The sequence below is a fragment of the Plasmodium gallinaceum genome (genome assembly GCF_900005855.1).
Source record: "Plasmodium gallinaceum strain 8A genome assembly, contig: PGAL8A_v1_70, whole genome shotgun sequence".
Lineage (NCBI taxonomy): Eukaryota > Apicomplexa > Aconoidasida > Haemosporida > Plasmodiidae > Plasmodium > Plasmodium gallinaceum.
The window spans coordinates 29,155-54,892 of NW_021628231.1; the positions used below are offsets into that span (position 1 = coordinate 29,155).

Genomic DNA, 25,738 nt, shown 5'->3' on the forward strand with positions numbered 1-25,738 from the left:
AATTAACAAAAATAAATAATTATTAAATCATAAATTCAATTATGTAAGTATAATAATAAAGGAAATTTTATTATTGTCAATATAAAATTTTTTTTTAAAAATTCAAATAAAAAATCAATACACAGAAGCCGTTTTCGTCAACAATTTTCTCATAATTTTGAAGATTAAATCTTTTTTTTAAAAAAAGTAAATATATTATTTATGTATTTAACTTATAAAAAGAATCAAAAAAAATTATTTTTTTTCTTTTTTTTTTTTTTTAATTTAGCGTTTGCATGGACTATATATGTTCTATGCAGCAATTTATTTATTTTTAGAAAGGTTATTAATGTCTTTTCCTAATAAATAATCAATAACTTTGCTATTATTGATCAAAAAAATTAATAAAAAGAATGCAGAGAGGTTTATTTTGTTTTTATTTATAAAAAATACATATTTAAATAATAATAATTTATTTATATTAAGATTAAAATTAAAATTGTTTACTATATGATAAAACATATAAGGATTTAAATACAAGTAAAAACAAAGATTCTTTTTTTTTTCCTGTGGAACATTTCGAATACTATTTATATTGTTCAAAAATTAATTTGATATAACCAATTTTTACATATCCTAAACAAAAATTAATTAACAAACAATTTAATAAATGGAAAAAATAAAAATATATATATATACAACAAAACAAAAATAAAATAATGACAAAAATAACTTTTTTTTTCAAATTAGTGACTAATAAAAAACATTAATTATCTTTTTGGGAATAAAAAAATTAATAGATATATGAAAAACACATAGTCATGCAAGTGTTATATATAAAAAAAAAAAATTATTAACAGTTAACTTTTTTATTTCTTTTGTGGGTTAAAAAAAAAACAAAATAAAACATTCTTTTTACTTTTTTTTTTGGAGAAAGGAAACAGTGAATTCTGACAATTTTATTTGATATTTTAAAATAAAATTTTACACTACTAAAATAAAATTTTCACGTTTATCGTATTAATATAATTTAACTTGTGTTTTGTTAATTATTTATATTTGTTAATTTGTCATTTATTAATTTCACATTTAAAAAATTTGTTGGAGTGCTTAACAAACATATTAATAAAGAACATGTAAAGCATCCTCTACTAATTTAATCGATTTAAGTATATTTTTAAATGTTATAAACAAAATAACTAAGTTTATATAGTCTACTTCATTGAGTATTTATTATTTTTATTAGACATTTATTCACTTTATAAAAATTTTATATTTTTATTAAAAATTTAAATCCTCACTTATTATCGATTTTTTATTAAATATATTTTACTTATAATATTACAAGTAATGTTTAGAAATTCAAGTTAGTCGTTCCCATATTAATAAACCTATGTAATTAATAGAATACAAATTAAACTATATAAACACTATAAACACGAATATTTAATTATTGTTAATATAAAATTTTCTTATATAAATTTAAGCAAAAAAAAAAAAAAAATACTACAAGGAAATTTTTTAGTTAACAATTCCTATTTTTAATTTTTTGACAGAAAATCATTTTAAAAAAAACAAATATATTTTTCTAATGTATTTTAAATTACAAAAAAAAAAACAAAAAAAAAAATGTCTATTAATTTTTTTTCTTTTTTTAAATCTGGTGCTTTCATGGCTAACTACTTATTTTCCATACAGTTATTACTTTTTATTATTAAAAAGATTAATAATGTTCTTTATTAGCAAATTTAAGAGCTATGAATTTGAGTTTATAAACATTGCTCTTAACATTATAAGTAAAATATATTTAATAAAAAATCTATAATTAACGAAGATTTAAATTTTTAATAAAAATATAAGATTTTTATTAAATAGTCTCTTAAGAACAATAAATACCTAATTGAGTAGACTATATAAATGCAATTTACCGATTTATTGCATTAAAATTAAAATTGAATTCATTAAATTAGTAGAGGAAACTTTCCATATTCCTTATTAATACGTTTTTTCAGTGTACTAGAAAACTTATTAAATAAGCAATTAATAAACCAAATCATAAATGTGCATGATGAATTTTATATCTTTCACGTATATACTAACTATTATTCAAAAAATATTAATAAAATGTTTAATTAACTATATTCAATCATTAATTTAGTAATTGCTTCCTAAATAACTTTGTTAATATAGAACGAATAAATTAAAAAGAGCATATAGAGAAACTTTGTTTGATATATTTAAAATAAAAGATTTAACAAATTATGTATATTTATTAATATAGAACACTAATTACATTAGCTAATTACTATTTTAATTAGTTTATGCAATATTCTGTGTATATAATATCTAATATTACATTTATAATATTTCTGAAAAAAAAGAAACTTTACACAATCAGCCTTACAATAAAAAAAAAAAATTTGTTTGTTTTTTTTTTTTTTTAAAAAAAAATACAAACAAAAAAATTGATCATTTTTTTTTTTTTTTTTTTTTTGTGTGCATGACCAACTTCGTATTCTTCATTTAATTAGTTCTTTTATTTTCCAAAAAGATTAATAAAGCCTTTTATTTACCAGTAACAGATCTTTTTCCAATTGATTTTTATTTTTTTATCAATTTTTTTTTTTCTGACGGTCTTTGTTTTTTTTTTTTTACAAAAATACACAAAAAAAAATTGATCATTTTTTTTTTTTTCTTTTTGTGTGTGCATGACCAACTATGTATTTTTCATATAACTATCCTTTTATTTTCCAAAAAGGTTAATAAAGCCTTATATTAACCAAAGATATAGTGAAAAATGCAATATTAATATATAATAATATCTCATATATTGCGATAGGAGAAACACAATATTTTTCTATGTTTAGAATTACTTCTATATATCTATATTTTTTAAATATAATACCAGAAAATAAATCAGAAATAAGAATTATTTATTCAAATAATTGGTAGAAAAATTCACATGATAATTTAGTGAATTAAAGAAAAATCCTTAATTAAAGGTAAGTATATCAAAATTGGAGATATTATTTCTTATGAATTGTTTGCATATGAAAAGAATTAAATTAAATATTATAGTAGAAATGTATAGCATAAATCACATTAGTATTTCTTCACAGGTTAACTGAAACCATAAATAAAAATTTAAAAGAAATAACTATGTATTATAGAGGAAAAAAAATATTCTTCCCTTTAACGAAAATTAAATTGTTAAGTAATGAAACGAAAGATATATGTTAAAGATAGTTGAAAAATCTTATAAAAGTAAATAATAAATACAAAAAAAAGTAAAAGCGCAAATATTCATTAAAACCTAATGATTATTCTGATATTTATGAACGAAACAATATTTCACACAATGAAATTATTATTAATATAAATAGAAAAATAAATGATGGAATACAAAAAAGATCTGATGTTGTAAAAAAGTCTAGAGAAGTTAATCCTTAAGTAACCCCATTGCATATTTGGGTAGTGGCGTATGATTAATAGATTATTAACATTTTGTAAAATAATGATTAGTTTCTTATACTGAAAATAGAAAATTCACTACGCATATTAAACAGTTATGAAGAAAAAAAAATGTTTTTTTTTTTTTATATTAGTGCATTTTTTTTCTATTTGTTCATTTTGTGTTAATGATACTTTTGTTTTTGAAAAGTTAACAAGATTTGTCAAAATGAATTGAAATTTGAATGAAAAAAAAATGGAATTTTATATTATAAAGGAAAAACAAAACGGATTTTTTTATTTGTATTTAAATTATCACATGTTTTAACATACGATAAACAATTTGAATTTAAGCTTTTTTTGCATAAACAATCATTCTTACCTTAATATATGTATATAATAAATAAAAACAATAAAAACTTCTTTACAAAATCTTTACTGATTCATTTGTTAAATACTCTATCAAAGTCATTAAAAAGATAATTAATAAATAACATAGAAAAGATTTTTTTATTTAATATTTCTTTTTAATATCATTTAAAGCAGGTCAATAATACTATTTATTGACTTTATCCTTTTATGTGAATGTTTTAACATGCTTTTTCTCTTACTATAACTTGCATGAACATAAAAATTTAATTATTTAATATTATTTAAAGTAATTTGATAATACTATTTATTGATTTTGTATGTACTTTTAGATATGTATATTAACATGCGTATTTTCATCGTATAACTTACATGTACCAGTAAAAATCTATTTATTTAATATTTATTCTCAATTCATTATAAAATATGTCCATGATAACATTTATCAATCAAGTATATACCTTTGTGTACTCATATTAATGTGCATGTTTTCTTCGTATAACTCGCATGCACAAATGAAGTTTTATTTATTTAATACTTCTTCCTAATACCATTTAAATTATTTCGATAATACTATTTATTGACTACTAGTTAAAAAAAAAAAACATATATAAATATTTTATATTTATAATTTATTTATTGTTAGAATATTTTTTTTCTCTTGTCTAATTTTATAGGACTCTTAATGAAGTAAAATTTTTTTTGTTAAGTTGGATTAATTTTTGAACAATAAATAATTGAACTTAATATGTAAAAAGAAAAAAAGAAAAAAAATTTGTCAAAATATTTATTTAATTCTTATATATTTCAAAAAGACTTATACTAATTGGAATTTCAGTTTATATGATATTTTTTAAATATTATTTTATATATAAGTAACAATTTTAACTATTATTCTAATTTTTAACAAATATAAAAACGTATTTTGATTAAAGTAAATATATGTCTTTAATGTAATTATTTCTCAATTACGTAAATTATATGTATAATTCTTATGTATTAGTATAATCACTATATACTTTTACAAAAATTAAAATTTGCTGAGTTATTTTTACGTGTCTTCTGTTAATTACTTTATTAAATACTGAATTAAAATCATTAAATAATTAGTAAAGCATTAATACTTTAAAATAATTTCAACTTTTTTTTAAAGAAATTTAAAATTTACGGGTTAAATATTAATAATATGCCAACTTTTGTTTACTTTTGAAAATTGAAAAAATATAACCACTATTAATTTGCTATATTCAGATATTTTTTTATATTAAACACATGCTTATAAAAAAATAATCTTAAAACACATAAAAATAAAGAAATTTAATAGGTTTTTTTAACCATGTAAAATTTATTTTCCTCTTTTTGTAATATTAATAAATAATTTCTATTAAAAAAGTAAAAAAGTAGAATTATCAAAATTAAAGTAAAAAATAATAAAAAATATAAATGTACATATAAATATTATAAAATAAAACAGAAGAAAAAAGTAAAAAAAAACAAAAATTGAAAAAATAATATAATAAAATTAAATCTAGCAAATTTATAGTTAAAACTTATCATTTAAAAGCTGTTTTTAATAGCGTCATAAAAAATATATATAATTGAAAGATCTTTATTTTTTTTAACCTCTTTTTACTAGTTCTATCTTTTTAAAAAATGTTTAATTATTTATGAAAAATGAGGATTTGATCTTTAATATATAATAATATACTTTATGTTAAATAAAATTAAATATTTTATATGTTCTTAAAACTATAATTATGTGAGTATATCTTAAATATATAAAAATTACCCTTTTATTTTTTTTATATAAAATTGATATTAAGTATTTTTTGTGAATATAATTTACATAAATTAAATATAAAAAAATAAATGAATTCAAATTTTTTAGAGATTTATTTTACTATATTTTTTAATAAATATTATAATTAGGAAAGAAAAAAAAAAGAATCATAAATTTTTTATTTCTTTTTTATCAATGGATGCATCTACAAATGCAAATATCTTTGTAACTGTACAAGCTACACAACCTCAAACTATTTCAATTATCCAAACAACTCAAGATACAACAAATATTCCATCTATATCTATGTTTGTATTGTAATTTTAAATTTAATTCAAGAAATAATTAACTCTATAACTTCTCCATAACCTCAAAATACATCAAAATTAATACCTGATACTATTATTCCTAATATACCTACAAATGTACTAACAACTGTATCTCCAACTACTTCAACACCTGGAAATAATTCCGCATTACATTCTACTGAGACACCAATAGATATATCTATAATCTTTCTTATATCTACATCTGAAAATTCAAGTGTACTTGCAACTTAAGCAATGAAAGTGTTTATGACTTCTCTATTACTTTAAAACATATATACATTAATATCTAATACTTTACTTCAAATATATCTACAATCATACCCATGGTTACATCAACAAACTCATGTATATATGGATATTTACAAACAAATAAATCTCTAATTACTAAAATTCCTGGATCTAATACTTTATAACTACCTATTACCATTCCCACAAATATGAATTCAACTAGTCCAACATCTGGAACTAATTCAACATTATCTCATAGCACGGCTTCAAATATTTAATCAATTTCATCTACATCTACGTTTCTAAATTCAAATATATCAACAATTGTACGAACACCTATTCCTACAGATACTCTAGCTCCTAGAACTAATTTCACTCTACCATAAATTGTTGTACATGCAAATACACCTAAAAATTTACCCAAAAGTGAATCCAGAAAAGTAAATACAAATATAAGTGCACAAATAGTTATTACTACAATTACTCAAACACCTGACACTAATTACATATTAGCATCTACTATAAATCCTGAAAATATATCTTCAGATTTGTCTATATCTGCAAATTCAAATATAAATATGGTTCAACCGATAACTATGTTAAAACTACTTCATCATCTGGAAATATATTAACACTTGCATTTACTATCGTACCCGCGAATATATTTGTATATTTATTTATAATTGAGTACGGAAACGCAAATATATCTTAAATTTTACTTATATTTATTCTTACAAATTCAAATATACCTAAAATTAAATAAACAATATCTAAAATTATTCCAACACCTGGAGCTAAATTACAAACAAAAAATATATATCCTTATGCAAATAAATCCACAAATGCAACTGTATCTACTTTATCTGCACATACAGATACAACTAAAACCACTTCAAATACTGTGAAGAACAATTCTACTTTTAAGATTAATAAACCTAGATTTAATTCATATATGAATAATCCTTTCACATTTACAAAATTAATACATAGCTAAAACCATACTAATAATAATACATTACATATTTCATCTAATAATATTCGAGGTACTCCCTAGTCACTAGTCCAAAATATAGTTACTGTAAATACGTCTTCCAATAATTCTACTTGCATTGATAGCCTTCCCAATTAGCGAATCACCTTTTGGAATTATTTTTTTTTATTGTTATTCTGCATAAAGTGACAAAAAATTACTATAAATATATATATATATATATATATATCACTGTATTTCTTTTAATTACTTGTTATAATTATTACTTCATTGTCATTAAAAATTTGTATATTATATATTTACAAAATTTATATTTATATAATAGTAAGGTCCTATTAGATTTATAATTGGTAGTAAAAGACAAAAGAAAAGGAAAAAACAAATAAAATGCAAAAATCAAAAAGAAAGCTCAATGAATTTTGTGGTAACGCCTTTGAAAATTCTATGTGCATTGTTAGATAGTAATATTCAATCCAATGATGTATATAATAGGACAAATAATTCGTTACAAAAAATTAGATATGAAAATGACATAAATAATGCGCTTATAGAAAAATAAGAAGAAAAGGAAAATGAAAACTTTAAAAAAAAGTCATAAAAAAGAAAAAACAGAATAAAATACAAATAACGCAAAAATAAAAAATGATGCTGCAGTGACGAGAAAAAAATTAAAATGGAAGACTATATTAAAAATACATATGATGGTAATGGATGATTGCGAAAAGAAGAAATGGGAAAAGAACAAAGGAGAATTTTTTGAAGATTATTTGGTAGAATTAAAAAAAGAAGGTATACGTTCGTACGTAACAATCAGAGATGTAATAATGAAAAAAGAGATAGAAGATAACATTAATACTATGTTAGAAAACAAAATAATCTGTGGGCTTAGTGCATAAAAAAGCATAAGAATATGTTAGAAAAATGGAAAAAGGAAAAATAGTTTGAAAGTTTGAAGAGGGAATGGAAAGAGGAAGAAGTTAACTATTAAGAAATAATAAAAAAAGAAAGAATAATAAAAAGTACAGAAAATGAAATAATCCCATAGAAAAACAAAAAATAATATGGAAAAAATACGTAAAAAAACATGGAAAGTGGTTGTGTGACACTAATGACTTAAAAAGTTTTAATGAATTGCTAAAGAAATATAAAATAGAAGAAACGAAAGAAAATAAAGGAGTAGATAGTGAAGAAGGAAATATTAAAATATAAAGGGAAAAAAAATCAGATAAGGATTCAAAGAAAAATAATTTGGCATTGAAATTATGGATTAAAACACATTTGATGATATTAGAAGAACATAAAGAAGAGGAGATGATGATGAACAGAGATGAATTTCATAAAATATCCATAGAAAAATTGAAAATAACAATAAATCCAAAAGAAACATTAGAAATAGAAAAATAAATAAGAAGAAATATTACATTAGAAAATAAAAATGCAGAATTAAAAAAATTAAGGTGAGAAAATTGATTTCTTAAATTGAAACTATATTGGATTAACGAAGAAAAAAAAATGTTAAAGAGATGAATAAAAAAATTTATAAGAAAATAATGAAGAAAAAATTAAAGATTCTATATTATGTCTGCAAAAAATTATATGAAGGAAATGCAAAAGAGATAAATGGAAAATGAAAACGCGGAAAAATGGCCTATGAAAATGATGAAAAAAAGCACAAATAAAGAAACATATAGAAATGAAATGGGTAAAAAGAATGATATAAAGAAAGTGAAAACGAAGGTGAAAGCAATATGAAAAGAAAAAAAATAAAAAATTAACGTGAAGAATATAAAGAAAAAATAAATAAGAGTAAAAAGGGGAAAAAAGTAAAAGAAAAAAAAATGAAGGATGAAGAAGTGTAAATGAAAAATAAGAAAATTTATGACTTTGAGAAAAATGCCAAAGTGGAAAACTATGATAGAAATACATGTGATTATAATGGAAAATTATAAACACAGGGAGTGAAAATTAAACAGAGAAAATTTTTTGGAATGTTGTTTAGATGAATGGAAAAGAAATAAAAGATAATATGGTAATGTAATGGGAACAAAAAGTACAATGTATTTAGAAGAAGCAATATTATTGCATTAAAAAGGAAAAAAATGCATTCTAGGAAATTGATGGAATAACATAAAAAAACGTAAGAAAAATGGAAAAAATAATGATGTTAGCAATATTATTTCATTTGAATTGACAAAATATGAGATATATTACATGAGAAAATATAATAGAAATATCTGATATAAATATTATAGGTGCTTATCATATGAACAAATTAAAATTGAGAATAGAAAATTAAAAACAATACATATATATTATGGAAATAAAAAAATTTAAATTCTAACTAAAGAACCAATTTATTAAGCAACAAAACATATGAAATATATAAACACAATTAATGAGTCTAATAAATGTCATAAAGGAAAAAAAGAAACAATTCCAAATTTTATGTATGAATTAAAATGAAAAAGTTATTTTTATATGTGAAAAAAAAAAATTTTTATTTTATTTTATAACATGATTAATATTAAAAATAGCAATTAAATGAATGAATATCAAAAAACATGCTACTATAAAGAAAGATAATGTACAGAAAACAAAGTAATGCCATTACTTTTCTCAAGATTATAGAGTATGGTTAATAAACAGTCTTATAATTATATTTAAATTTTTAATAAGATAAAAGAGAGTGTATTAAATATTTACTTGCGCATGTAAAGTATCTAAGGAAAATAAGATCATTAATATAATTATTCTATCATTAAATAAAAAAAATTCGAGCACTAGGATTAGAACGATGCAACACGAATAATTAAATTATACTGAAAAATAAAAGAATTTTAAATATCTTTTTTTTTATGATAGTATATTATATTCATTCAATTTTTTTGTAATACAGTAGGGATACCTAAGAAATTGATATTAATTGATTAATATATAAAAATTAGTATACATTGTCATATTTAATATAAATAAATTGCTTTTTTTTGTTATTTTATGTAATTATATAAGGAGTATATATAATTATCTGTAATATTTAATATTTAGTAAATTTAATAATCAGATATTTGTTTTCTTATTTTGTGTGAATCTGATTATTTATTATAAAAAAATATTAAATCAACTAATTAATAAATAATTCATTATGTGATGGAAACATTATAATTAATAAGTTAAAATAAAAATTTTTTTTTTAAACTCTTTTAACATAAAATTAATAAATAATAAATAAGCCTAATATAAATATAAATTTCAAAAGTATATATTTATAAATGAATATAAATTATTATATAGATTATATAAAAACAAAACATTGCGATAAAATAAAAATTAAATAATGATGTTAATAAGAAGATTAAATTAAGCATACTGTATAATCATATTTTTTTTTTTTAATAAAATTAAATTCAAACCACGCATGAAAACATGTTATATTTAATAAAATATAATAGAAAAGATTTATATATTTATTTTAATTTTTATAACTATTTTATATAACCTATAATATTATGTAATCTTTTTTAAAGCAATTTTTTTTCTTACGAACATTCTAATGGAAAATACGATTGAATACTGACTTTATTATGGATATATTATAATTATTTATTTAAATATATTTTTAAAATAATATAAATATTTTAATTTATTTTGATCATAAAAATATTAAATTTTATTATAAGAAATGTATAAAATTTTCTAAATAAAAATCATTAAAATAGTAAAAAAAATTTAAATTTATCACACTTTTACTGTTCCTTTTGTATACAATTAACGTAATTCATATATCATTAATTATACTCTTAAAAAAAAAAAAATAAAAATAAAATAAATTAGAATTTTAACATATGTAGATTTAGAATAAGAAATAAGTACATTATTTTACATTTAAAACATGCTAAAATTAAATCTTGTTTGTTTTTTATTAGAATATATTTTTTAAAGATTTAAAATTTACTCTTCATATGAAATTTACATAAGCACTCAAAGGGAAAAATAAAACTAAAAAACCATAAATTTAAAAGTTTTAATAACTATTACTTAATTTTTATTAAATATAGTAAAATAGAAAAAAAAAAAATATATGTATATGTATTATATTTATCCTTTAAATATAAAAAGAAATTTATGCATTTTTTAATTGCATGAAATCATAATTAAAAAAATATTATGCTTTTAAGTTATAAAATATGCGTATTAATTAAAGAGAAACTAAAATATATTAAGAGAATTATAAAATATCTTACTATTTTAATTTAAATAAAAAAATGTTATATTTTATATAATGAACAAATTTATCCAATTTTTTATAGAAATATCTAAATAAAAAATTTTTTTTAGTGTACAATTAGGAATCCGAAATTTAATTTTATTATAGATAATTCTTTATTTTTAAATATCTTTTAAAAATATAAATAATTAAACAAGTTTCAAATGAAAATTCACATATATTTACTATATCATTCTTATTTATTGGTAATATTATTTAGAATAAATAAAATAAAAAGCGTTTTATTATTTTTTTTTTTTAATTTTTTATAGATCACAATAGTAGTGTATATTTACATTTGTTGCATTGATCCATATTATAACTTAAAGAAGTATTAAATTTTTTTTTTTAAAAAAAAATATTATATATTCATAATAAAATTAATAATTCTTTTTTATATTTTATCAGATATAAACTCAAATTTATAAGGAATATAGAAATACAATTAGTAAGAAATCTAACGGAATTGTTTAATTTTAAAGATGAAGATATTATAAATTCTTCAGGTATTTCATTGAAGGATCTACAATTATTATACAACAGAAGAGAATCAAATTATGAAAACACATTGGCTGAAGGATATTTTGGAGATTCAAGAAATTTATTTGTAAAATTAATAGATACATTATTTATAAAAAATTATTACAAGAACTTAGAAAAAGATAAAAAGCTTATTAGAACTATATATAACACATTAGATTCTACCAGCTGCGAAGTGTTAAATTTTTTAAGAAACTCACTTAATGACGCGAAAGATCATATAAATATGGTATTTCAGGAACTTAACTCTTCTGTTAAATATGAATTGGTAAGATTTAGTGATGTAGAAATCACCCTTAGCCACAATGGAGATAACATGGATCTATTAATTAATGAACAAGATGCACATGAATACTTAGAACAGCTAAAATTTAATAGAGAGATTCCTTTAAGATTAGAAAATTCCTTTGACTATTTAAGCAAATTGAATGAAAAAAATGATATATTTTTTTCTAAGCTTAGTAATGGTATTTTTAGATACACAACTTATACTTTTGATTATATAAAGTTACTTAATAATAAGTTTCCCCTTAATTATATTTATGGAGGTAAGTCTGATATCATTAATTACTGTAGATATGAAATGGAATATATTTTTAATGAATTTACTAATTCTATATTTTTATTTAATAAAAAAAGATACACTACATTTATTTCTATAAAAGAAAATATTAATGAATTCTATAACTTAATGAATAATAAAATTAGAGAATTAGATCGTACAATAGAAGAAAAAACACATAAATTATTTATGGTACTAAATAAAATATTAAATGGAGATATAAAATGTATAATATCATTTATTGCATACATATTTGAAATAAATCTTTCGAATAATAAGTTTAAATTAGATAAAATTAAAGAAAAATATAATGAGAAGTTATTTCAAGATAAAATTTTAAATAAAATAAATGATTTATTTTTACAAGAAAAAGAAGAGATAAAAGAATCCTTAGTAGAATTTAAAACCTATATAAAAGATATTTTTGGTTTCGATATGAATAGTACGGGTATTAGATCATTAATAAACAAGCTATATGGATCAATTGATATAAAACATATTACAGAAATATTTGAAGTTATTGTATCCTCATTATTATGTAAGAAACAAATTAATGAGTATGCAAATTTTATACAATTACTTAAAAATGAATCTAAAAATAGAAGGTTAGATAAAAAAAAATTTATAGGTACCCACGGAAGAATAAATGAAAAAGTTTTATTTATTCCAAAAAATAAATCTGAATATTTAATATTAATGTATGCTGAAATTTATGAAAGAAATAGTTTTATTAATAATATTAAGAGTTGCTGTAGTCATTTATCATTAATATTACGGGACTTGGATGAAGGAATATATAAGTTTATTATCTTTAGATTCTTAATATATTCGTTAAATAATGAGTTGAATAAATCAAAAAAACTTTATTTCAGTTCTAGAAAAAAAAAATTATTGAACAAAAATGTTATATTATATTTTCTCTATGACATTATGAACTTTGATAGTAGTTATGAAAAAAAAAAATACAAAGATAGTTATCTCTATATTTATTGACTTATATTAAAAATAGTAGTATTTACAAATAAAAAAAGATATGTATATTATTAAATTACTTTTGAAACATTTATTTTTATTTTCATTTTGTTTTTGATTTATTATTTTGATAATTAATTACATATGAAATACACTAAACAGTCTAGTTAATGCATAGGATGCAGGTTGATTTATACTATTTTATTTATTATAAAAATAAATATTGTATGTAATGCATGATCCTAATTTCATTATATAACATAAAGCAAATAATTTACTTTACATTAAATTTAAAATTCATTAATCAATTATATGTTAATTAAATAGTTTATTATTCTTAGTTCTCTAAAATTTTATAATAGTGTCAATATTGTTTAATAAAAATAATTAAATAGTTGTATTAAAGCTTAAATATTTTATAACAAGTATTCAAAATATGATACACATTTATCCTTAATAAGTGTTACTCTTTTCTTGATAAAATTTATTCTTTTTATAATTGGTCATTCATTATTAAAACAAGAAAAAAAAATTATTTTTTATTTTACTTTCTTTACGCATTTTTGAAATACCTTATGTGCTACATAATCTCTCAAAAAAAAAAATAAGCATATAAAGTACGTAATTAGTTTTTAAATAATACTACATACCTCTTTTACACAATATTTATATAAATAAATACAATATGAACAATTTATTTTGTGTATATTATATCGTTAATATAATGTGCAATAATAAATGTGTACATTAAAAAAAAAAGAATATAATAAAAAAAATATTATCCTAGAACATTTTTTTTTTATGCTTGTGTTATATTACAAAAAAAAAATTGTTATTATTATTATTTTTTATTTATTTTTTTTTACTTTACTCACTTTTAGTGTTAGTATATATTTTTTTTTTTCTTAATTCATGTATTTTTGAATTATTATTTAAACATTATTCAAAACAATATAAGAAAAAATATGTTTCATTATGATCCATATTCAATGAGGATTTAAATTTTTAATAAAAACAAAGATTTTTATTAAAGTAAATAAACTCCGATTGAAAACAAAGAATACACAACGAAGTAGGAAACACAAAATACAGTTTAATTGTTGATAGAATTTAAAATTATGCTAAATCTCACAAAATTATTAGAGAAAATTCTACATACTCTTTATTAGAATGTTTGTTCATCACTCTATCAATGTCATTGAACAGGTATTTAGTAAAATATGAGTCTACCTTATTAAACATTTATTTAATAAAAATCCATATTTTAATTAAAAATTTAAATCCTCATTTATTATTTTTTCTAATTAATATATTTTATTTATAGTTTTGTTTAATATGTAACCTTTCAAATCCACTGATATAAAATTAGTAAATATAAGTAATTAGTAAAATACAAATTATGTTATGTTAATATTACAAACATGAAAAATTTTTTTTTTATATAAAATATTCTCTTAAAAAAATTCAAAATAAAAATTTACTAAAAAAGAAAATTCTTTATTCAATAAATTTTGTATTTTTCAACAAACATTCTCCATAATCTATAATCCTTTTTTTTTTTTTCAAAAGAAATAAATATCTTTTTTATTTATTTGATTTATTAAAAAAAACCAAAAAAAATTATTAACCAATTTTTATTTTTACTTTTTTATTTTGGGTTTGCATGGCTAACTGTGTATTTTCTATATAGATAGTTATTTTCTTTCTCAAAAAGGTTAATAATTTCATTTATTAATAACACAACTAATAATTTATTTTCCATACAGCTATTACTTTTTATTCTCAAAAAGTTTAATAGTACCTTATGTTTACTATGTGTATTTTAAAAAAAAAATCTATATAGAATAGTATGTAAAAATAATTATATATTTTTATTATGAATGTTGTTTCTAGAGTTATACGACAAAATATTGGCATTTCTATATATTTGTTTTTCTCTGGATATTTACGTGTATTAACAAAGAATAATATATTTTTTTTTTAACCTTATCATAACTGACAACAAGTTAAACAATACTATTTATTGATCACACTGATAAGCAAGTACATTAAAAGACTTGTATACTTTTCAGATATATACAATCTTACATCTCCGCTATGAGAAGGAAAATTACTTTTCTATGCTATATCTCTTGATGCATAATATCATGAACTTTGTGAAGTATTTACAATTTCATTATAAGATGGGATGAAATAAAAGTCTTCATGTTCTACTAATATATGTTTATAATATAGTGCTATGTAATATGGAAGATAATTTTCATAATATTTAGACCTAAAAATCTAATAAGACAAACTACTTTGAATTTCATCAACATGTTTGAATTCTTAATTAAATTATGTTACACTTAATTTCTATTTATACAATTTTCCATTACTAATAAATACAATTCCAACAGTACTTTTATAATTAGTGAAAATTAATGTTTTAGATAACTTATTATAATAATCAAATCTTTCACAAAATATAACTATTTAAAATAATATCATTTCTACAGTACTACTTTTTCATTAAACATAATTTAACTTCTTTGATATGGAATACATAACTATTGTCTGAAATGTGTCATTATATACTTGAGTTAATAAGCCCCCTATAGAATAATCTGATTCATCATCAAAATAGCATAAGGTTTTCATAGTTCAAAGAATTAAAGATTAATTATTTTGTCTATCTTTTCTTTTATTTGTTCAAATGACTGGAAACATTCCTCAATACATACAAACTTTTTCTTTTAACCTAATAATAGAAATAGTTTATATGCCCATTATAAAAATTTCTTTATATAACTTCTTGTTTTATTAACTGCGTGTTCGGTGACTTTATTAGAGTACAGAACAAACAAATTAATAAAGAGCATGTAGAGTATCCTCTAGGGTTTTGATGTATTTATGAATATTTTTAAATGTTTTGAATGTGTGATCCTTAATTATGTAATCTACTTCATTCGGTATTCTTTAATTTCAATAGTCATTTATTTACTTTAATAAAAATCCTTATTTTTATTAAAAATTTAAATCCTTATTGAAGATTGATTATTAATTAATTGTAAATTACTAGTTTATTAGTTATGATTACATTCAGCAATTAATATATATTTCTGTTTAATTAACAAACATAAACAATTATTGACAAATACAAAAAATTATATAAATATTAATTACATGAAAATTTTATTGTTATATGTATAAAATTTTCTTTTACAATATTAATCAAAATCATATTTCATTCCAAAAAAAAAAAAAAGGAAAACTTTTTTTTTTTTTTTTTTTTTTTTTTTATTTATTTATTGGTAAGAAATCTTTTTCCAATTGATAATTTTTTTTTTTTTATCAATTTTTTTTCCTGACGGTCTTTGTACTTTATTTTTAAAAAAATTACAAACATAAAAAATTGATCCTCATTTTTTTTTTTTTTTTGTGTGTGCATGACCAACTTCGTATTCTTCATTTAACTAGTCCTTTTATTTTCCAAAAAGGTTAATAAAGCTTTTTATTAACCAGTCTAATAAACGTTACAGAGGAAAATAAAGAAACAATTCCAATTTTTATATATGAATTAATATGAAAAAGTTATTTCTATATCTGAAAATGAATTTTTATTTTATAACATGATTAATATTAAAAATAGAAATTAAATGAATGAATATCAAAAAAACATGCTACTATAAAGAATTTGAAGACAAAAAACAAGGTAATATCATTACTTTTCTCAAGATTGTAGAGTATGGTTAATAAATATTCTTATAGTTATATTTAAATTTTTAATAAGCTAAAAGATAATGTATTAAATATTTACTTGCGCATGTAAAGTATTTGAGTAAATTAGAGCATTAATGTAATTATTCTTTCATTAGTTTACAAAACATTCAAGCACTAAAATGAGAGCGCTGTAATACGTATAATTAAATTATACTAAAAAATAAAAGAATTTTAAATATCATTTTTTTTATGATAGTATATTATTTTCATTTAGTGTTTTTGTAATACAGCAGGGATGACTAAGAAATTGATATTGATTAATTTATAAAAAATCGTATACTATGACATATTTAATATAAAATAAATTGTTTTTTTTTGTTATTTTATGTAATTATATAAGCAGTATTTATAATTATCTGTAATAGCTAAAATTTAGTAAATTAAATAAGCAGATATTTGTTTGCTTGCTCTGTGTAAATCTGATTATTTATTATAAAAATATTAAAACAACTAATTAATAAATAATTTATTATGTGATTGAAACATAATTAATAGGATTAAATAAAATTTTTTTTTTTAAACTCATTTTACATAAAATTAAAAAATAATAAATAAGGCTAAGATAATTAAAATTTCAAATGTATATATTTATAAATGAATATAAATTATTATATAGATTACTTGAAAAAAAAACAGTCCGATAAAATAAACATTAAATATTGATATTAATAAGAAGAATAAATTAAGCATACCGCATAATCATATTTTATTTTAATAAAATTAAATTCAAACCCCGCATGAAAACATGTTATATCTAATAAAATATAATTAGAAAGGATTTATATATTTATTTTAATTTTCACATCTATTTTACATAATATATAATCTTCTGTAAACTTTTTAAAAGTAATTTTTTTCTTACATTCTGAAGGAAAATATGATTGAATGCTAACTTTATTATGGATATATTATAATTATTTATTTAAATATATTTTTTTAAAATAATATAAATATTTTAATTTATTTTCATCATAAAAATATTAAATTTCATTATAAGAAATGTTTAAAATTTTCTAAATAAAAATCATTAAAATAGTAAAAAAAATTTAAATTTATCACACTTTTACTGTTCCTTTTGTATACAATTAACGTAATTCATATATCATTATACTATACTCTTAAAAAAAAAAAAATAAAAATAAAATAAATTAGACTTTTAACATATGTAGATTAAGAATAAGAAATAAGTACATTATTTTACATTTAAAACATGCTAAAGTTAAATCTTGTTTGTTTTTTATTAGAATATATTTTTTAAAGATTTAAAATTTACTCTTCATATGAAATTTACATAAGCACTCAAAGGGAAAAATAAAATTAAAAAATCATAAATTTAAAAGTTTTAATAACTATTACTTAATTCTTATTATATGTAGTTAACCAGAAAAAAAATATAAACATATGTATTATATTTAACGTTTAAATATAAAAAGAAATTTACGTATTTTTTAATTATAGGATATTATAATTAAATGAATTTTATGCTTTTAAGTTATAAAATATACGTATTAATTAAATGGAAACTAAAAAATATTAAGAAAATTATAAAATATCATACTATTTTAATTTAAATAAAAAAATGTTTTATTTTATATAATTAACAGATTAATCCAATTTTTTATAGAAAATTTAAATAAAAATACTTTCATTAGTGTACAATTAAGAATCCCAAATAAAATTTCATTATAAATAATTCTTTATTTTTAAATATCTTTTAAAAATATAAATAATTAAACAAATTTCAAATGAAAATTCATTTGTTTTTACTATATCATTTTTATTTTTTGGTAATATTATTTAGAATAAATAAAAAAAAAGCGTTTATTATTTTTTTTTTTTAATTTTTTATAGGTCACAATAGTAGTATATATTTACTTTTGTTGTATTGATCCATATTATAACTTAAAGAAGTACTTAATTTTTTTTTTTAAAAAAAAATATTATATATTCATAATGAAATTAATAATTCTTTTTTATATTTTATCAGATATAAACTCAAATTTATAAGGAATATAGAAATACAATTGGTAAGAAATTTAGCGGAATTGTATGATTTTAAAGATGAGGATATTATAAATTCTTCAGGTATTTCATTGAAGGATCTACAATTATTATACAACAGAAGAGAATCAAATTATGAAAACACATTGGCTGAAGGATATTTTGGAGATTCAAGAAATTTATTTGTAAAATTAATAGATACATTATTTTTAAAAAATTATCACAAGTACATAGAAAAAGAGAAAAAGCATATTAGATCTATATATAACACACTAGAGACTACCAACTACGAGGTTGTAAATTTTTTAAAAAGCTCACTTGATGATGCGGAAGATCATATAAATATGGTATTTCAGAGGCTTAACTCTTCGGATAAATCTCAATTGCTAAGATTTAATGATATAGAAATCACCCTAAGGAAAAATGGAGATAACTTTGATCTATTAATTAATGAACAAGATGCACATGAATACTTAGAACAACTAATATTTAGTGGAGAGATTCCTTTAAGGTTAGAAAATTCCTTTAACTATTTTAGCAAATTGAATGAAAAGAATGATATATTTTTTTCTCAACTTAGTAATGGTATTTTAAGTTACAAAATATATACTATTGATTATTTAAAATTTAGTGAAAATATGTTTCCTCTTAAATATGTTCATGGAAATGATTCTGATATGATTAATTTTTATAGATATGAAATGAAAAATATTTTTAAGGAATTTACTAATTCCATATTTTTATTTAATAAAAAAAGATCTACTACAATTATTTCTATAAAAGAAAATGTTAATGAATTTAAAGACTCAATTAACAATATAATTGGAGCATTAGATCGTACAATAGAAGATAAAACACATAAATTATTTAAGTTATTAAATAAAATTTTAAATGGAGACATAAAATGTATAATATCATTTATTGCATACATACTTGAAATAAACCTTTCGAAAAATAAGTTTAAATTAGATAAAATTAAAGAAAAATATAAAGAGAAGTTATTTCAATATAGGATTTTAAATGAAATATATGATTTATTTTTACAAGAAAAAGAAGAGATAAAAGAATCCTTAGTTGAATTTAAAACCTATATAAAAGATATTTTTGGTTTCGATATGAATAGTACGGGTATTAGATCATTAGTTAGCAAGCTTTATGGATCAATTGATATAAAACATATTACAGAAATATTTGAAGTTATTGTATTCTCATTATTATGTAAGAGGCAAATTAATGAGTATGCAAATTTTATACAATTACTTAAAAATGAATCGAAAAATAGAAGGTTAGATAAAAAAAAATTTATAGGTACCCACAGTAGAATAAATGAAAAAGTTTTGTTTGTTCCAAAAAATAAATCTGAAAATTTAATATTAAAATATGCTGAAATTTATGAAAGAAATAGTTTTATTAATAATATTAAGCGTTACCATAGACATTTATCTTCAGTATTATGGGACATGGATAGAGGATTACGTAAGTTTAAATTCTTTAGATTCTTTATATATTCTTTAAATAATGAGCTGCATAAATCAGAAAAACATTATTTAAGTTCTAAAAAAAAAAAATTATTGAACAAAAATGTTATATTATATTTTCTCTATGACATTATGAACTTTGATAGTATTTATGAAAAAAAATATAAATATACTAGTATTTAGTGATTTAAGTTGAAACAAATAGTATTTACAAATAAAAAAAAAAAAAAAATATGTACATTATTATAATTACTTTTAAAACAATCATTTTTATTTTGCTTTTGTTTTTGATTTATGAATTTGATATTTAATTACATGTGAAGTACACTAAACTGTCAAGTTAATGTGTAGGAGGTAGGGTCACTTATACTATTTTATATATTATAAAAATAAATATTGTATATAATACATGATCCTAATTTAATTATATAACATATAACAAATAATTTACTTTACATTAAATTTAAAATTCTTTAATCAATTATATATTAAATAAATAGTTTATTATTTTTAGTTCTGTAAAATTTTATAACAGCGTCAATATTGTGTAATAAAAATAATTATATAATTCTGTTAAAGCTTAAATAATTTATTACAAGTATCCGAAATGTATTACACATATATCCTTAATCAGGGTTTATTTTTTTTTGATAAAATTTATTCTTTTTATAATTGATCATTCATTATTAAAACAAGAAAAAAAAATTATTTTTTATTTTACTTTCTTTACGCATTTTTGAAATACCTTATGTGCTACATAATCTCTCAAAAAAAAAAATAAGCATATAAAGTACGTAAGTAGTTTATAAATAATTCTAAATGTCTCTTCTACATAATATTTAGATGAATAAATACAATAAAAATATTTCATTTTGTGTACATTATATAGTGCATATAATGTGCGATAATAAATATGTACACTAAAAAAAAAATGAAAGTAATAAAAAAAATATTATCCTAGAACACTTTTTTTTTTATGTCCATGTCATATTCCAAAAAAAAAATTATTATTATTATTATTATTATTATTATTTATTTATTTTTTTTTATTTTACTCACTTTTAGTGTCAGTATATATATTTTTTTTTCTTAATTCATGTATTTTTGAATGATTATTTAAACATTATTCAAAACAATATAAGAAAAAATATGTTCCATTAAGATCTATATTCAACGAGGATTTAAATTTTTAATAAAAACAAAGATTCTTATTAAAGTAAATAAATGCCGATTGAAAACAAAGAATGATCAACAAAGTAGGCAGCATAAAATACTATTTAATTATTGATAGCATTTAAAATTATGCAAAAACTCATCAAATTATTAGAGAAAATTCTACATACTCTTTATTAGTATGTTTGTTGGGTACTCTAGAAAAGTCATTGAACAGGCATATAGTAAAATAAGAATCTACCCTATTAATTATTTATTTAATAAAAATACACATTTTAATTAAAAATATAAATCCTCTTTTATTATTTTTTCTAATTAATATATTTTATTTATAGTTTTGTTTAATATGTAACCTTTCAAATCCACTGATATCAAATTAGTAAATATAAGTAATTAGTAAAATACAAATTAAGTTATGTAAATATTACAAACATGAAAATTTTTTTTTTTATATAAAATATTCTCTTAAAAAAATTCAAATTAAAAATTCACTTAAAAAGAAAATTCTTTATTCAATAAATTTTGTATTTTTCAACAAACATTCTCCATAATCTATAATCCTTTTTTTTTTTTCAAAAAAAATAAATATCCTTTTTATTTATTTGATTTATAAAAAAAAAAAAAATTATAAGCCAATTTTTCTTTTTTTTTTTATTTTGCGTTTGTATAGCTAACTATGTATTTTATATATAGATAGTTATTTTCTTTCTCAAAAAGTTTAATAATTTCATATATTAATAACACAACTAATAATTTATTTTCCTACAGCTATTACTTTTTATTCTCAAAAAGTTTAATAGTTCTTTCTGTTTACCATGTATATATTAAAAGAAAAAAACTATATATAATAGTATGTAAAAATAATTATATAATTTTCTTATGAATGTTATTTCTAGAGTTATACGACGAAATATTTGCATTCCTATATATGAGTTTTTCTCTCAATATTTACGTGTATTAACAAAGAATAATATATATTTTTTTCAACCATATCACAACTGAAAACAAGTTAAACAATACTATTTATTGATCACACTGATAAGCAAGTACATTAAAAGACTTGTATACTTTTCAGATATATATAATCTTACATCTCCGCAATGATAAGGTAAATTATTTTTCTATGCTATATCTCTTGATGCAACATATCATAAACTTTGTGAAGTATTGGCAATTTCATTATAAGATGAGATGAAATAAAAATCTTCATGTTCTAATAATATGTGTTTATAATATACTGCTATGTAATATGGAAGATAATTTTCATAATATGTAGACCTAAAAATTCAATCAGCTAAACTACTTTGAATTTCATCAACATGTTCAAATTCTTAATTAAATTATGTTACACTTAATTTCTATTTATACAATTTTCCATTACTAATAAATACAATTCCAACAATACTTTTATAATTAATGGAAATTAATGTTTTAGATAACTTATTATAATGATCAAATCTTTCACAAAATATAACTATTTAAAATAATACCATTTCTACAGTACTACTTTTTCATTGAAGATAATTCAACTTCTTTAATATGGAATACATAACTATTGTCTGAAATGTGTCATTATATACTTCATTTAATAATCCCCCTATAGTATAACCTAACTCATCATCAAAATAGCATAAGTTTTTCATAGTTCAAAGAACGAAAGATTAGTTATTTTATCTATGTTTTCTTTTATTTGTTCAAATGACTGTAAACATTCCTCAATCCACTCATACTTTTTCTTTTAACTCAATTATAGAACTAGTTTATATTCCCATTATAAAAATTCCTTTATATAATTCTATAATAATTAAAATCTTTCAAAAATGAACTTAATTATTTCTTAGATTTACGCCTTTCTGTCTTAATAATTACTTGTATTTTATGAATTGAAGGTATAACTATTCGGGTATTTGTTACTTTTTTAAAATGGGTTCTACATGTTTTGGAAAAACTGTCACTTGTATTCATCTATATTTAAACATTTATTAATAAGGAATATATTTATTTTTATAAATACGTTAATAAGTTTAACTGTTGTTTTCACAACAATAATGAAGCTACCAACATATACAACTGCCTAATTTTCCTTTATTAGCTGCACAAAAACATATTACATTATTCTATCAATTTGGGAAAGACAATTTTTATTAAAAAATAAAATACATTAATAACAGATGCTTAAAACTTGGATATTATATAACCTATATGCATGGTTAATAAGAAGCATTATAATCTTTTTGAAAAAAGTAATATCTGTAAGGAAAATAAATAGTTAATCATGCAAGCATTTGATAAGAAAAAAAAAAAATTAATTTTTAATTTTTTTTTTGTTTTCTTTTGTAAATATTAAAATACATATATGCGATCATTTTTTTAAAAAAGGATATTAATGTCAAAAAATAGAAGGAAAAATAGTTGTGGTTAATAAAAGGCTTCATTAACCTTTTTAGTAATAAAAAGGACTAGCTATTTTAAAAATACTTAGTTAATTATGCACGCGCGAAAAAAAAAGAAAAAAAAAAATTATGGAATTTTTTTTTGACTTATTTTTCTTTTGAAAAATGGATATACGTTAAAAAAAAAAAAAATGAATATATTTAATTTTTTTTTGAAATGATTTAAATGGAGAAAAGAAAATTGGTAAAATAAAAATCGATAGTAAGATTTAGTACCAATAAAAATAAGATCTTAAAAAGATAATTATGTTTACATAAAAGAGTTTAATTTGCATAATATGGATATTTTTAATTTATGAGATAAAATTTTATACACATGACTATAAAATTTTCACGTAATTAATATTCATATAATTTATTTGCATTTTTACTAATAGTTCTGTTTGTTAATTCAACAGTAATATATTTAAATTTCTGAATATAACTTATAACGACGAAATAAATGAATTACACTTAATTAATAATCAACATTCAATAAGGATTTAAATTTTTAATAAAAATAAGGATTTTTATTAATGTAAATAAATGCCTATTGAATGTAAAGAATGCTGAACAAAGTAGAGAACATAATTAAGAATTATTCGTTCAAAGCATATAAAAATACATATAAATACAACAAAATCGTAGAGACATCTCTACATGCTCTTTATTAATTGTTTCTTCAGTTCACTAGCAAAGTCGCCGAACACCCAGCTAATAAATGAATGACATAATATTGTAATAATTCATTAGAAAAATGTAAATATTCCTATTTAATTTAACATGTCAAAAAACTGATGAAATTATATGAGAAGATAAAAATAATATACTAGGTATTGTAGTTTGAAGAATTAATTTATCAGTTCATTATGAGACGGTAATATTATATAAACAAGATATAAATAGAAATTATTTAATGTATTGTTTTTATAGTAGAAATATTATCACATAATGAAGAAGTAATAAAAAATTTAGAAAACTCAGACGTATTATTAATGGACGTGTAATAATAGTTTAATGGAGATCACTCTATAAATTGTTTAATTTGACATATAAAATATAATGGATGGCCTAAAAACAATAAGAATAAAACATTACGAAAACATAATGAATTTGATATAGCTTCACTAATTATTGTAAAACCTTAAAATAGAAGGAAGAGAAATATTTTATTCAAATAGTAATATGTCATTATTAATATATTATTTAGCTAATATAGATAAAAGAATTTCTAATGCTACCGATGTAATTTTTCACCAAAAAGTACCTGGATTTCTACTTTAGGACTTCATTCAATGAGTAATATTATAGAACTATTTTTAGTTGCAATATGATTTATTATAAAATAGATAAAGTTATATTATTTTTTTTTGTATGATATCCAGAATAAATATGTATTATGAAATAACTACATATAGCATAGGAATT

The 25,738-nt window shown here is 19.0% G+C and overlaps 2 protein-coding genes and 1 pseudogene across 3 annotated transcripts, besides 9 other annotated features; all 3 read left to right on the plus strand.

Annotated features, from left to right (window-relative positions):
* Positions 1-103: part of a repeat region that runs on past the window's edge.
* A 948-nt stretch (positions 104-1,051) lies between these two features.
* Positions 1,052-1,465: a repeat region.
* A 1,298-nt stretch (positions 1,466-2,763) lies between these two features.
* Positions 2,764-3,582: a repeat region.
* Positions 3,583-6,227: 2,645 nt separating this feature from the next.
* PGAL8A_00186500 lies at positions 6,228-8,644 on the plus strand (annotated as a pseudogene). Its single transcript is given in 10 exon segments — positions 6,228-6,432; positions 6,435-6,531; positions 6,533-6,732; positions 6,735-7,044; positions 7,046-7,374; positions 7,376-7,524; positions 7,527-7,716; positions 7,718-7,962; positions 7,965-8,157; positions 8,160-8,644. Coding segments are annotated over 10 exon segments (2,403 nt in total).
* A 596-nt stretch (positions 8,645-9,240) lies between these two features.
* Positions 9,241-9,776: a repeat region.
* Positions 9,777-11,554: 1,778 nt separating this feature from the next.
* PGAL8A_00186600 (fam-f protein) lies at positions 11,555-13,485 on the plus strand (the record flags this gene model as incomplete). Its single annotated transcript, XM_028670549.1, has 3 exons — positions 11,555-11,596; positions 11,663-11,721; positions 11,820-13,485. 3 exons carry the CDS (start codon positions 11,555-11,557, stop codon positions 13,483-13,485), a joined length of 1,767 nt encoding a protein of 588 aa, XP_028527290.1.
* Positions 13,486-14,704: 1,219 nt separating this feature from the next.
* Positions 14,705-15,205: a repeat region.
* A 296-nt stretch (positions 15,206-15,501) lies between these two features.
* Positions 15,502-16,967: a repeat region.
* Positions 16,968-18,971: 2,004 nt separating this feature from the next.
* Positions 18,972-20,888, plus strand: PGAL8A_00186700 (fam-f protein; the record flags this gene model as incomplete). Its single annotated transcript, XM_028670550.1, has 3 exons — positions 18,972-19,013; positions 19,078-19,136; positions 19,235-20,888. 3 exons carry the CDS (start codon positions 18,972-18,974, stop codon positions 20,886-20,888), a joined length of 1,755 nt encoding a protein of 584 aa, XP_028527291.1.
* A 2,030-nt stretch (positions 20,889-22,918) lies between these two features.
* Positions 22,919-24,043: a repeat region.
* A 406-nt stretch (positions 24,044-24,449) lies between these two features.
* Positions 24,450-25,037: a repeat region.
* Positions 25,038-25,119: 82 nt separating this feature from the next.
* Positions 25,120-25,561: a repeat region.
* The last annotated feature ends 177 nt before the right edge of the window (positions 25,562-25,738 follow it).